At 42.6% G+C, this 15,557-nt stretch overlaps 1 protein-coding gene across 1 annotated transcript; it reads left to right on the forward strand.

The window, feature by feature from the left end:
- Window positions 1–4,798: 4,798 nt before the first annotated feature.
- On the forward strand, window positions 4,799–6,247 carry LOC126778405 (protein toll-like). The gene has a single exon (XM_050501893.1). It carries the CDS (start codon window positions 4,799–4,801, stop codon window positions 6,245–6,247), a length of 1,449 nt encoding a protein of 482 aa, XP_050357850.1.
- Window positions 6,248–15,557: the final 9,310 nt, after the last annotated feature.

Raw genomic sequence — 15,557 nt, forward strand, 5'->3', positions numbered from 1 at the left:
CAGTTTCCGCTCGCCCAGCCACTGCGTGTCCGTGGTATCCACCATGCACTGTTCTATCGTCTGCATAGCAATGTATGTTCCCAAGAGAGAGCATATCATTGATATGCAAAAGAAAGAGTGTGGGCGATAGCACAGATCCCTGGGGGACCCCAGCATTCACTACATAGAATTGTGAAGCGCAACCATCAACTAAAACACGAAGGCTACGCTTGTGTAGGAAGCTGGCAATCCAGGTGCATAGTTAAGCAGGCAGACCATATGCCTGCAGCTTGGAGAGAAGACTTCTATGCCAGACCCTGTCGAAAGCCTTGGAGATATCGAGGCTGACAGCCAACGATTCTCCATGCTTGTCGATAGCTTCACCCCAGAGGTGTGTTACGTACGCTAGAAGATCACCTGTGGACCGTTTTTGTCGAAACTCGATCTTCTAGGTAATGGATCAGTTGGTTGTTTAGAATCCGTTCCATCACCTTACAAAGTACTGAGGTGATAGCTATTGGTCGATAATTTGCCGGTTCAGACTGAGTCCCTTTTTTGGGAACCGCTTGCACATTAGCTCTTCTCCAAGCCTCCGGCACACATCCCGAAGAGAGAGAAAGTTGGAACAGGCGCGTTAACACAGGAGACAGCTCCGCCGCGCACTTCTTCAGCACTGTGGCTGGTATTCCATCGGGACCGCTAGCTTTCCGTATATCAAGTGATTGCAGCTCCGCACACACATCACGTTGCGTGATTTTGATGTCAGGCATCGTGTGGCCACATGAAGGTATTTTAGGTGGCAGCGCACTACAATCATCGATTACGGAGTGATCGGCAAAGAGTTTAGCCAGGAGGTCGGCTTTCTCCTGCGGACTATGAGCTAGCGATCCTTCCGGATTTCTGAGCGGTGGCAGCGAAGGTTGGCAGAAATTGTTTTGTACAGACTTGGTCAGATGCCAGAAGCTACGGGAGCCCCTAGGATGCGAAATAAGGTCATGACCAATCTGTACAATGCACTGTGCATCCGCTCTCGTTTATGCCTTCCTACAGGACTTGGAATCTTTATTGTAGTTTGCTTTCGGTAAGTCAAGTTTGGTTCGGTCAAGTCGCTCGGGCTCTGGCTGTACGCTGGCTGACCTCGAAACGCGGCTGCAAGCCACTTCACGAGTTTTTCACCATGCGTACGGTGGTAACAAGCCAGGCGGATGTTAGCATCCTACCACCAGATGAGCAGATGGTCGCTCAGATATCCCTTAGTCGCCTCTTACGACACCCATGGGAAAGAGAGGGGCAGTGAAATGTATTCTTTCTCCGTCACTGCACGGTTAAGTATTTCAGCTGTTTGAGGTCGAGTTCTCTAACATCCGAGGACTCCACACTAACCTCAATGCTGTCCACCACCATCTCGAGACAGCACGGCCAGCAATGTTGTTTCTCACGGAGACACAAATACTCCGTCCTGCCGATACCAGCTACCTTAATTATCCCGGCTACACGCTTGAAGAATCCTTCAAAGCGAAAGCCGGAGTATGCTTGTTCGTCAGGACGGATGTTTGCTGTCACCGACTGCGCTGCTTGGAGGACCCCTCCTTCTCCATGTTGGTGGTACGTGTGGACCTGGTTCGTCAGAGCCGAGTCTACGTGTGCCTCTACAGATCCCACAATGGTGACTTGGAGACAAGCCGATTATTTGACCATCTTAGTCGGGTGGCAGATGCTGCGCAAGAGCAATTTCCTAACGCGGAATTGGTGTTTTTGGGGGATTTTAATGCTCACCACGAATCCTGGTTGAAATCCCTCAAAACTGACCATGCTGGAAGGACTGCTCATGCTTTTGCTCTCACACATGACTTGACCCAACTGGTTGATCAGTCCACCAGGATCCCAGACATTGATGGGCAAGCACCTTCTCTACTGGACCTTCTGCTGACTTCTCACCCGGTGGAATATCAGGTTGTGGTTCAGGCTCCTCTTGGCTCTTCGGATCACAGCCTTATTTCTACCAGAGTGCCACAGGCCAAGCTGCCGCCACTAGCGGTATGCAAACGTCGCGTTTGGCACTATAAGTCGGCGGATTGGGACGGTATGCGCGATTACTATGCGTCGGTCCCTTGGAAGGAACGTTGCTTCAGTGGGAATGACCCGTCAGCTAGTGCCGCTGCTGTTGCTGGCGAGATCATGCTGGGAATGGAATACTACATTCCTAGCTCAGATCTCGTCAGTAGGAGTGCGCGTAACCGTTGGTTCACTCGTGAATGTGCCGATGCTGTATCATCTAAGCAGGCGGCATATCGCAAGTGGATCAACGGCTGCATAACCGGGGCATCTAACATTGACTCACTGAAAGCAAACTATAATAAAAATTTCAAGTCCTGTAGAAAGGCATACACGAGAGCGGATGCACAGCGCATTGTACAGATTGGTCATGACCTTGTTTCGCATCCTAGGGGCTCCCGTAGCTTCTGGCGTCTGACCAAGTCTGTGTAAAACAATTTCTGCCAACCTTCGCTGCCACCGCTCAGAAATCCGGACGGATCGCTAGCTCACAGTCCGCAAGAGCAAGCTGATCTCCTGGCTAAACTCTTTGCCGACAATTCCGTCATCGATGATTGTAGTGCACCTCCACCTACATGTAATACCTGCATGTGACCATACGATGCCTGACATCAAAATCAGGCAACGTGATGTGCGTGCGGAGCTGCAATCACTTGATGTACGGAAAGCTAGCGGTCCCGATGGAATACCAGCCATAGTTCTGAAGAAGTGCGCAGCGGAGCTGTCTCCTGTGTTAACGCGCCTGTTCCAACTTTCTCTCTCTTCGGGAAGTGTGCCGGAGGCTTGGAGAAGGGCTAATGTGCAAGCGGTTCCTAAAAAAGGGGATCAGTCTGACCCGCCAAATTATCGGCCAATAGCTATCACCTCAGTACTTTGTAAGGTGATGGAACGGATTTTAAACAACAAACTGATCCATTACCTAGAAGATCACTCTTTAATTAATGATCGTCAATACGGGTTTCGACCAAAACGGTCCACAGGTGATCTTCTAGCGTACGTAACGCACCTCTGGGGTGAAGCTATCGACAAGCATGGAGAATCGTTGGCTGTCAGCCTCGATATCTCCAAGGCTTTCGACAGGGTCTGGCACAGAAGTCTTCTCTCCAAGCTGCCGGCATATGGTCTGCCTGCTCAGCTATGCACCTGGATTGCCAGCTTCCTACACAAGCGTAGCCTTCGTGTTTTAGTTGATGGTTGCGCTTCACAATTCTATGTAGTGAATGCTGGGGTCCCCCAGGGATCTGTGCTATCTCCCACACTCTTTCTTTTGCATATCAATGATATGCTCTCTCTTGGGAACATACATTGCTATGCAGACGATAGTACAGTGCATGGTGGATACCACGGACGTGCAGTGGCTGGGCGAGCGGAAATTGAGGAGAGGCGGAAGAATCTTGTCATTGAACTCGATAGGACGTTAGATCTCATCGCCAAATGGAGCTCTGATAATCTTGTTGAGTTTAATGCCAAGAAAACACAGGTATGCGCTCTCACGGCGAAAAAGTCAACATTTTCCCCTCTTCCCTCCCTCTGTGGTACTCCGCTGGTGATGCAAAGCAAAATCGCCATGCTGGGGATGAACGTTCGCTGCGACCTTAGTCCAAGGGATTACATCGAGGCTGTTATAAAAACAGCTTCACGGAAACTCGGAGTTCTGAACAAGGTGCGGCGCTTTTTCACGCCACAACAACTGTGCCTGCTGTAAAACACACAGGTACGGTCTTGCGTGGAATATTGCTCGCACCTTTGGGATGGCTCCACTAAGTACCTACTTGAGGCCTTGGACCGGTTGCAGCGACGTGCCGTACGCATTATTGGCGACGTAAAGGTCACAAACACCCTTGAACCTTTACAATTGCGTCGTGAGATAGCAGCACTGAGCGCTTTCTATCGACTGTATCACGGCGAGTGCTCTGAGGAATTAATCTCTCTAATTCCTGCTTCCCCCTTCCTTCTTAAGTCCACGCGAGCTGGTTCTCGATGTCACCGCCTAACTGTGACATCAATTCCATCGCGAACAAAGAAATTTGGCAACTCCTTTCTTTGTCGCACTTCCAAAAAATGGAATTCCTTACCAGCTCACGTGTTCCCCTCCTCTTACAACCCGGGTTCCTTCAAACGAGGCGTGAAGAGGCATCTTGCGGGCCGGCAAGGCGAAGGCGGCTAGTGCAGAACGTTTTTCCCGTCTGTACTGGCCGTCGTCGCGTTTGGACTCTACTACCACTTACCATCAGGTGGAGTAGAGTCATTTGCCCTCCCGGCGAATATAAAAAAAAAAAAAAAACTGAAATCTCTACTAAATACTAAATACTGAAATCTCCAAAACACGCTGCATCCTTTAGTATAAGTTTTATGTATATTGATTTTGTCGATTCTTTGTTTATTTTTTTATTTTTTTTTATAGAATAGTAAGGCGGACGAGCATATGAGCCACCTGATGCTAAGTGGTCAGCAACGCCCATAGACATTGGCATTGTAAGAAATGTCAACCATCGCTTACATTGCCAATGCGCCACCAACCTTGGGAACTAAGATGTAATGTCCCTTGTAATTACACTGGCTCACTCACCCTTCAAACTGGAACACAACAATACCAAGTACTGCTGTTTTGCGGTAGAATATCTGATGAGTAGGTGGTACCCACCCAGACGAGCTTGCACAAAGCTCTACCACCAGTGGCATCATTTAGGCATTACAAGAAAACATCTCCTCATTTATTAGTATAGCTTAATATATATACATATTTGAATTTCAGGACGTGGATATGGATTTCTCAACAAACGTGACCGTTGACTTCAGACACAACAACATACAATATTTCCATCCGAATGTCGATATATCGAACACGGCCGTGCCGACATTTCTGATGGACTACAATCCTTTCCGATGCGATTGCAAGCTATACGATTTTATAAGAAACTATAAAAGCGGACGAAAAATGAATATAAAAATTAACAAGACGCAGTGCTCTCAACTGACGGCGCTAGAGGGGGTTAAGTTGACGGATTTGAAGCCGGAAGTCTTAACGTGCGAAGTGGATTGCTCCACCGGTTATTTCATAACACGAACTAATCGTCCAACTAATTCAAGCGCCAACTGTGACTCGTGCACGATACGTCCGGACAAATCTCGCCTCGAAATGTCCTGCAATGGGCTGCCGGATGTGTACCCCCCACTCCCACCCGGGACGAATTCTACGTACATAAAACTGAAACGTGTAACAGATATACCGATGCTGCCGCAACGTGTGACGACGATTGATCTGTCGTCCCTGAGTCTCAGCCGACCGCCGACAGCGACGTCGGTCGAACTAAATCTGACCGACAACGAGTTGACCGCGGCGCCGATCGATCTGCTCGAACGTAATTGTACTCTGCACCTGAAGGATAATCCCTTCGATTGTTCCTGCGAGGAGAAAAGCAACGTCGTCGTATTGAATATGTACAAGGCGCGGATTCCCGATTATGAGTTTGTAACTTGTTCGAACAAAGTTCTCGTAAGGAATATAGTCGTCGAACAGCTGTGCGCCGAGAGGGACGCGACCGTCGTGGGCTGCTCGCTGGCGGTCGGAGGACTGTTGCTGGCCGTCTGCACGGCGATCGCCTATAGGTACTCGACGGAAATCCGGATCCTGCTAAGGAAGTACGGGCTCTATTGCGCGAAAGAGACGGACGGCGAACTTTACGACGCGTTCGTCTCGTTCGCACACCAGGATGAAGATTTCGTCATGAAACGACTCCTGCCGAAGCTGGAGAGCGGTCGGCCGGCGCTGCGTCTCTGCGTGCACTCCAGGGACTGGGTCGTCGGCGACTGGATACCGGCGCAGATCGCGCGGTTGGTCGAGCAGTCGCGCTACACGATCATCGTGCTGTCGCGGCACTTCGCGCGCTCACACGGAGCGCGCGAAGGCGCGAAGGCGCGGATGGAGTTTCGCGCGGCGCACGGGCGGCAGCGCGCCATCGTGCTGCTGCTGGGCGACCTGGCGAACGACCGCTCGCTCGACCCGGAGCTGCGCTCCTACGTGACCATGAACACGTACGTGCGCGCCGACGACCCGCTGGTCTGGGATCGCTTGAAAGACGCCGTCCTCAATAGACGGAAGCGGATCGGCGAGGATTCGTCCAAGCTGAGCAAATTAGTGCCCAAAGGACTCGACGTGCAGCTCGAAAACGGAAAATTGGTAAATAAAGCGCTCACGGTGCCCTCCGTCTGACCGAAGTTGCGAACGATCCCGCCGCTGAAATTTTGAGAATATTTTGATTGTGTGATGACGATGCGTTTGTTTCGTTCTGTTTCAATGTGCCTTAGAAATATCCTCTTATGGGTATTTTTTACGATAAGCAATAAGAATGATCTGTTTCTAATAGATATTACAATATTATATAGCTTTAATGACTGTCTCGAATGACGAATGCTCAGCTGTAAGATTTATATTAAATATAATAACATTTTATTATATAGCTGCAAGCGATGCTCGATTTATAGATCGATTGCGATCGCTTTAGTCAATAAGTTTCTTAATTTTGGTGTTAGCTGCTATGTTATTTAAAATATCTAGTAGTTTACTAAGTAGCCCTGATATTTTATGCACTGCAAGCAGTTCTTGATTCATATATATTTGCAATACATTTTTCCACTTATATAGTCCTCCGGACCGATTGCGGCCACGGCGGCTCAAGAGATTAGCCAACTGCGCAGGAGATTTTATAGTGTACAAGTGTGTGCGCAAACACAGGTGCACTCTCTATTCCCTGACTCTCATAATCCGATGGGACGGCGATCCGACACGACCGAAAAGAGTTTAGGCGCAGGACCATCGGCTTTACGTTCTTTCCGAGGCACGGAAGTGTACACACTTCCAACTACCAGACTCCGGGCTGCTACTGAGAATTTTCTGACAGAAAAACGATAAGCTTTTAGCGTTTTTTTGTAATTAGTAAATCGGACTTTCACCATCGTTGTACTTTCCTACATTAATGATGACCGCGATTATAAATAGGTGATTATGAGTTGGATTTTAAAACGAGATTATTTTTTTTAATTGAAGTTCTCTTTTGCCTTCAAGGAGAATCTTATGTAAGGTGGTGGATACACATGGGATTTCTATCCGACACGCGCTGGTTTTAAAACTGGAATATCAATTCCATTATCTCAATATCGAATTTCATATAACTGATATACAAATACTTATTTTATAGCTGTTCTTACAGCTTTTATGTATATGAAGTCAAACTCCTTAGTCGTCGATTAGCCCTACAAGACTCCGGCCCAGGGTCAGTTAATAAAATAATACAATTTTTAAATGTCAAGTAAATTTCGTCACAAGAAAGAGAAGAAAGATATAAAGTGACAACGTAAAGAGAAAGAGAGCTGTATATTTGAAGAAGTTTCACTCGTAGCCCGTGAACAGCAATACACGTGCAATAAATTTTTTTTATTGTAAATTGATTTACGAATCTTTACTATATTGGTGATTTTACTAAATGTGTGAATGTAAATGGAACTAGCTTATAACAAATCTAGCCATAATGTAAACGAGAAATTGTCACGCTTTATTATATAAAATTTCTCGTTTAGTAGCAAAAACTTTGTTCACAATTTTTCGACAGCTTAGAATTTCTCCAGATTTGTCATAAACCAGCTACTCAATCTCACGATAACACACACGCGATTGTCAATTTCGATGAAATTTATAAATTCTATAATACAACTACAGACTATACAAGGTGCACGTAGTCACAGAATTATGTTTTTAAAACTTTGTCGACTCAAAGTCGATTTTATGTGTATTGGTATATATGTATGCCGTGCCAATAGATTTTATAATCTTTACATGGAAAATAATAAAATTTATTTTGATAAATGCTTGCTTTTTATTATACCTGAAACTGTTTTCTAATTGAAAACTGATAATCTAGGTCTTGAAGTTACTGGTTCTTAGCTTTGCATTTATTAAAAAAAAAATAACAGCGCCATCTAGTCGATTTAAGATAGTATAATTTTAAATCTTATGATAAACATATGAACGCTCAAATACAAGAGTTATGTATAAATATATGCATTAGAAAGAGTCTGGCTTTTTCGTAGATATTTTGGGGACATTCAAATCTCTTACAAAATTATTCAATCAATCAACAGCCAATCGTTGTCCACTGCTGAACATCCTAAGTTTCTCTCAAGGTGCGCCAAAGCTCCCGGTCCTCCGCCTTCCGCATCCAGTCGGTACCCGCTACCTTCTTAAAGTCAAAGTTTTTTGGTATCTGTTAAAGCTTTGGCCGAGTTCGTTGACATATGTAGCTATATCACTAAAAATATAAAACCTTCAAGAAAAGAGCGTACTCATTCCCCAAAAACCTGCAACGTACCTACAAGCCCTCGGGTGTTGCAGATGTCCATGGGCCATAGAAGTCACATTCCATCAGGTTAGGTCAGCCTCCTGCTCGCTTGTTCCCTCTAAAATAAAAATAAATAAAAAAATATGATACATATAAACAGTATATAATCTATGATGTTGCATATTAATAGGATTACTAGTTTTTGCTTGAAACCATAAAAATGACAAACGCAACTCATCTATATTAATATTATAAAGAGGTAAAGTTTGTGAGGTTGTAGGGGGTAACCTCTGGATCTACTGAACCGATTTTGAAGATTATTTTACCAATAGAAAGCCACATCAGTTGTGAGTGTCATAGGCTATATATTAACCCGAAAAATGAAAAGACTTTTTCGTAGTAGTGGGATTTGCAAAGAAACGGTCGAACGAAAACATTTCTTACGAACGCGGACTTAACGATGAGAGATATATGATTGAGTTCTAGAGTAAAGTTGTATACCTTGATAATGCCTACAAAAAAGTCAGCAACAGCATATGTCTAAAATGTCAAGTAGTTTTTTATCAATCAATCAACAGCCAATCGTTGTCCACTGCTGAACATAGGCCTCTCCCAAGGTGCGCCAAAGCTCCCTGTCCTCCGCCTTCCGCATCCAGTTGGTGCCCGCCACCTTCTTAAGGTCGTCGGTCCACCTGGCTGGAGGGCGCCCTACGCTGCGCTTGCCGATTCGCGGTCTCCACTCTAGGACTCGTCTGCTCCAACGGCCATCGGTCCTACGACATACGTGACCAGCCCACTGCCACTTCAGTCTGCTAATTTTGCAAGCTATGTCGGTGACTCCGGTTCTTTTCCGGATAATCTCATTTCTGATCTTATCCTTCAAAGATACTCCGAGCATAGCTCGCTCCATAGCACGCTGAGCGACTTTGAATTTGTGGACTAGTCCCGCAGTTAGTGTCCACGTTTCGGCACCGTATGTCATGGCAGGTAAGACGCATTGGTTGAAGACTTTCGTCTTCAAACATTGCGGTATAGACGACTTGAGGACTTGACGAAGGTTGCCAAATGCTGCCCATCCCAAGCGAATTCTTCGATCGGCTTCCTTCTCGAAGTTGTTCCTACCGACTTGTATTATCTGTCCTAGGTAGGTATATTCACTAACAACTTCGAGAGGTTTCCCCTCGACGTATATCGGTCCCGGCACGACATGCCTATTGAACATGACCTTGGTCTTGTCCAAGTTCATACCGAGACCGACACACCGGAAAGACTCGCCTAGGCTACGCAGCATTTCGGTGAGTTGTTCCAGCGACTCTGCTATGATGACGATATCGTCGGCAAATCGAAGGTGTGAGATGTACTCGCCGTTTACATTGACTCCATACCTAGTCCAATCCAGCGTTTTGAAAACGTCTTCCAACGCGTTGGTGAACAGTTTCGGGGATATTACATCCCCCTGTCTCACCCCTCTGCGCAGTTGGATCGCCTTCGTCTTACAGTCCTGGATGTGGACAGTCATTGTAGCGGCGTTGTACAGACATCTCAGTACCTCGATATATCTCCAATCGATATGACATCTCTGCAATGAGTCGAGCACTGCCCAGGTTTCGATGGAGTCGAAGGCTTTCTCGTAGTCCACAAATGCCATACACAGCGGCTGATTGTACTCTTCGGTCTTCTGCACAATCTGCCGAACAGTATGGATGTGGTCCACGGTGCTGTAGCCTGATCGAAAGCCGGCTTGCTCTGGGGGCTGGAACTCGTCAAGTCGTCTGGCGAGACGGTTCGTGACGACTCTTGAGAACAGCTTATACACGTGACTCAGGAGGGAGATTGGTCTGTAGTTTTTCAAGAGGGTTTTATCACCTTTCTTGAAAAACAGTACCACCTCACTCCCGCTCCACGTTTCCGGGGTCTTGCCATGTTGGATGACGGAATTAAAGAGGCTTGCTAGCTCTTTCAGGACCGGAGTCCCGCCTGCCTTAAGCAACTCTGTTGTGATTCCGTCATCTCCCGGAGCTTTGTTGTTTTTAAGCTGTTCTAGAGCCGCCCTAATCTCTCCTTGGTCAACGACCGGGAGCTCCTCGGAGTAATGGCGCATAAGAGGGGCGCGCTGGTCATCAATACTGATTCCCACGGGTTTATCCGATCTTGAAGAGAACAACTGCCCATAAAACCTCTCTACTTCTCCGATAATCTCAGGCCTAGAGGTAACGACCCCACCATTTTCAGTTTTAAGTTTTGTCAGACGCGGCCTCCCAAACTTGCGAGCGAACACTTTCGATCCCCGATTTTGCTCAATCGCAGCCTTGATGGCACGGGTATTGGAGCGTCGGAGATCGCGTCGCGTCAGCGTTTTTATTGTTCGGTTTAAGGCCTTATCTGACAAAAACGATGATAGTTCTCGTCGTTTTCTCATGAGCTCGAGTGTCTCAGCAGAGAGTTTTGGTGCGTTGTCTCTTCTCTGTGGCGGAAAACACTTGCGGGATGTGTTTTGCAGTATTTTGACCAGCGTGTCGGTTCTCTCATCAATGCTGCTTATGGTTTCCAACGCGGTGAATTGATTTTGAAGTTCCATTTGGAACTTTTCGGAGCCTTGAGCAGCTTGGAGCATGGTAGGTCGGAGAGTAGACCTCATCATTCTCGATCTTTCGGCTTTTAAGTTGATATTTAGAGTGCCTCGAACCAAGCGGTGATAAGTGATCACCGCTTGGTATCACCGCTTGGTATCACCGGTATTAAACTTGTTGATCACTGAAACATCTCTAAATATGTGCCTTTTATTCGAAATGATAAAGTCTATCTCGTTCCTTGTCACGTTATCAGGGCTTCGCCAGGTCCACCTCCTCTGAGGCTTTTTTTGAAAGAAAGAATTCATCAAAAAAAGCCCCTGCGCTTCGAGAAAGTTTACCAGCATTTGCCCCCTGTGATTTCTGCAGCCCAAGCCGTAAGGTCCGACTTTCGATTCACCGCTATCTTGTACTCCCACTTTAGCATTAAAGTCTCCCATAACAACATTGTAGTGGGCCCTCGAGGTGTCGTTGAGGGCCTTTGCGATGTCCTCGTACATCGCTTCGACCACATCATCAGAGTATGTCGAAGTTGGCGCATATACCTGTACAACCTTCAGGGAGTACCTGTCGGAAAGTTTTAGGACAAGGTACGCTACCCGGTTCGACACACTACTGATTTCCACAATGCTGCTAATGAGATCCTTTTTGACTAGAAAACCGACACCACCCTGGGAGAGGTTATCACCTTCGCGGAAGTAGAGTAAGTTACCGGACTCTAGAGTTATCGTGTCCTCCCCCTGTCTTCGGACTTCAGATAACCCCAGTATATGCCAGTTTATATGACTTAACTCTACTTCTAATTCGGCGAGGTGATGGTCCAGCCTCATCGAGCGTCCATTATACGTTGCCATTTTCAGTCGTTTTATACGGTAGCCTGCCGTGAACCGGTGATTCTTAGCACCCCCTGCCCTGCCGATACCGCGACCGCTACCTTGGTCGGGCCTAGCGGGCTTGCCGGTAACTGGGGGCCTTTTTTTGGGCGCATCTGCCATTAAGGGAGGGGTTTGCCCATACTCGCCGCGCTGGGCAGGCGTGTTGGCGAGCGCAGTAGGGGATAAGATGTTTATGGGAGGGGGGACGCTGCTGCCCATCCCCCCTTTTCCCCGTCCCTCAGTCGCCTCTTACGACACCCACGGGATGAGATTGGGGGAGTACTATTCTAAGCCGGTACTCCACGGTTTAGTTTAGGTTTAGTTTTTTATATTCGATAATATTTTTTTCATTTCATTCGGGTCATGTTTATTGATCATATTAATAAAAATTATGAATTCTTATCAAAATATAAATAAATATAATATAAATAATTTGGACAAATAGTTAAAGAGATAATACGACATAGGTATGGAACCGCGACCGTGTGATCTATTGAATGATATTTGTATTAGACGGTTTTACAACTTTTATATTTAAGTCACAAAAAGTAGTTTTTTAAATTAAAAAAATAATTTAAATCGTTAGGTCGTGTTTATTGGTCATAAAATCAACAATTATGAATTCTTATCAAAATAAGTAAACTTAACGTCTCAAGCGTTTAAAACAAAAGACTTTTCCCTTTACTGCATATAATTTGGACCAATGGTTAAAGAGATAATACGACATAGGTATGGAACCGCGACCGTGTCGTAATGTATTCAGTGATATTTCTATTAGACGGTTTTTTTTTTCATTTACAACACGTCAATCTATTTAAAATTAAATTGCTTTATTACCAAGGAAATTCTATTTAGATAAAATTCATGTTGTACAGTTTGTTTTTTGGTTGCATAGTTTAAAAGACAATTTAAAATATCAAATACGCCCGACAATTTTACTAATGTTCGGCCAATCGATCACAAGTAAAAATGTTTAACGCCCAACGAAGTGCGTACGGGTCAGCTAGTTTCTTTATAAAATTAATATGATCTTATACTGCTATTTAAAATGATAGCGCCATCTATTGGAACTTTAACTACACGGAATACTACAGACGGTATTTAAAGTGACGTCGTCGCGATGGACATTATTCTTGCTCAAAAGAATTAATAGTAAATAATTCTTCTCTTTCACAACAAGCTTTTATTTAAAAGACATAAAGCTATAAGACCTAAATACGAAAACAAACATTAAAATAAATAAAAAATTTGTTACATTATACAATTTTATAAAAAATTAACAATTGGAGCGACTTTCAGATGAAGTCTTAACAATAAATAAAACAATATTTTCTTTAAATTATTTGATCTATACGTCTTATCGCTTTATTAATATCATGTCCTTCACCAAAAGGTTGTCTGGAAGATATCACTCTCTTAGCGACAAGACCGCCATACGTACATACCATTAAGAGTTTCTTTTATGTTTATAACTGTGTTTCTGTATAGCTTTCCGGTGTACAATAAAGCATATTCTATTCTATATATACATATTCACATATTCTAACAATTATTACTATTCATAAAAATTTATGTTCCAAATAAACGCAAAATGAGACACAATAGTATATATATATTTTTTTCTTTTATATTCGCCGGGAGGGCAAATGACTTGCAAGTTTCATATCGCCATCTAGCGGCGTATATTGACAAATATTGATCTTTTTGTTTTAAGTTATGTTTTAAATGATTATATTTTTTTTAATGTCTAAAACACACGAAATTCATATTCAAATAGTTATTGGAATTGGATGAACACATTTGATGTTTAATTCATCGTTAAAATATTTAATTTACTGTGACCATATTCAAAATAAATCTGGTATAATTATTCTAAGTAACATTAATTATTTTATGCAATAAATAAAACTTATTTAGACTAGCAGTGCCACCTGTAAACAGTCTGTTTGAAAAATGCGTTGTTTATATTATTTTTATTTTACTTTTTTTATATAATTTGGCGAAAATAAATAATTTCCAAGTTATATAAAATTCAATAAAATATTCATTTTAAATATTAAATTTAACCATATGTCAATAATTATTCTGTAGTAATTAAATTTGTCTGTTACACGAAAGATTTGTGAAGGCATTATGAGCACAGAACACTAACTCGGAGAGAAGAATAATGACTTCATACAAAAGTTTTGAGGAAAATATTCCAAAGCGTCCTGCGCCATTTATGTACCGCCCATTAAAAATAGAGGGTAGAAGTTAGGACGGGAATTTCGAACCATAGTGCAATTTATAGATATTTGTATTGCATTTTAAGCACAAGTAAGGTGCGTTTCTCGATAGTTTTCATAGACATCTAAACATAGTCACAATCGAAAAACTAAAAATAGTCTATAGTTGTCTAATAAAACAGAGATTAGTGCTTTACTTTTTTATTTATTATGATAATAATTATAATTTCCACATTCATTCAGGCGACATATATTATTACTGATTTACATGAATACAACGAATTTATTCACAAATCACAAGTCTATGTAATGTCATATTAAGACACAAATTTCAATCGTCGGCAAATCTAGAAACATGAAAAGAAAAACAGTTTATAGAAATATAATTACTTGTCCAGACTGACTGATCCATTAACTAAACTTAAAATTACACACGAAATGTTCCACTTAATTTTCAAAACACACCAAAAAATAACCACCAAAACACAGGCGACGGAGGAGCCAGCTCGCCTTAACGTTATCATTTTAATGTAGAATTAAATGAAACTAGTTTATTACAAATAAACATAAGTACAAGATAAATTGGTATGTAAGCAACAAAACCCTATTTTTGTAGCTTTTCTCAAAAGGCTCAATAGGCCCACCCATTCAAACATTTTTTAACTTTAATATTAAATAACTTGACTTGCACACAAAGCTTCATTTTTAATTTTACTTGAGGGTAAATTAAAAAACAACCTTTTTATAAATATCCCATTCGTTAGATTTAAATAAATAGAAGATATACGTTATATATATAATAGTGTTCTAGCAATAAGGTTCAATTTTGTTTGTAGTTTTACATAAAGAAACAAGATATGTTATCGCTGAAGGAAATTATTTACGTATCTCTCATACACAATACACTGTCACCCTTATACCTTACGCACTTTAAAAAATAACAACCTAACATACCGCTCATTGAAGGACTCATAATGACCTTTCATTGTTAAGCATTCAGACATTGAAACAAAAATAAACTTAAATATTTTGACAAATAAAAATCCAAATTATACTTTTGAGTACATTTTTATTAAAACTTTAAGAAAAAATTAAATTACAATGAAGACAATTACAAAACCGAGTTCATAAAACGATATTTTAAACACTTCGAGGAAATTTAACTTTTGACCACTGAATATTATGAATTAATTGTATAATAACATTTGTTAGACACAAAGCTTTCTAAAATTAATAAAAACGAAATAAGCATCAATACGAGCTAATGTTATAAACAAAATAACACAAATTATAATACATATTGCTCATTTATAAGTACGGGTAGTTTATTTTACATACGCCGAGTGATTTAATCAGACGCTCGTAAATATTACATGAATTAAAAACAGACAATGATATGTAGGTGTTTTTACTAATTAATTGTTGTATCAGAAATTAAATTACATAAATTATAATTATGAACACTGTTTTTATATATATTATAACAAACCTAACAACACCCCGCTAATAGATTCGAAT

This window comes from Nymphalis io, chromosome 26 (assembly GCF_905147045.1).
Source record: "Nymphalis io chromosome 26, ilAglIoxx1.1, whole genome shotgun sequence".
In the NCBI taxonomy this organism is placed as follows: Eukaryota; Metazoa; Arthropoda; class Insecta; order Lepidoptera; family Nymphalidae; genus Nymphalis; species Nymphalis io.

Coding starts and splice junctions, on each gene's coding strand:
- LOC126778405 (XM_050501893.1), top strand. CDS start 4,799: ATGGATTTCTCAACAAACGTGACCGTTGACTTCAGACACAACAACATA.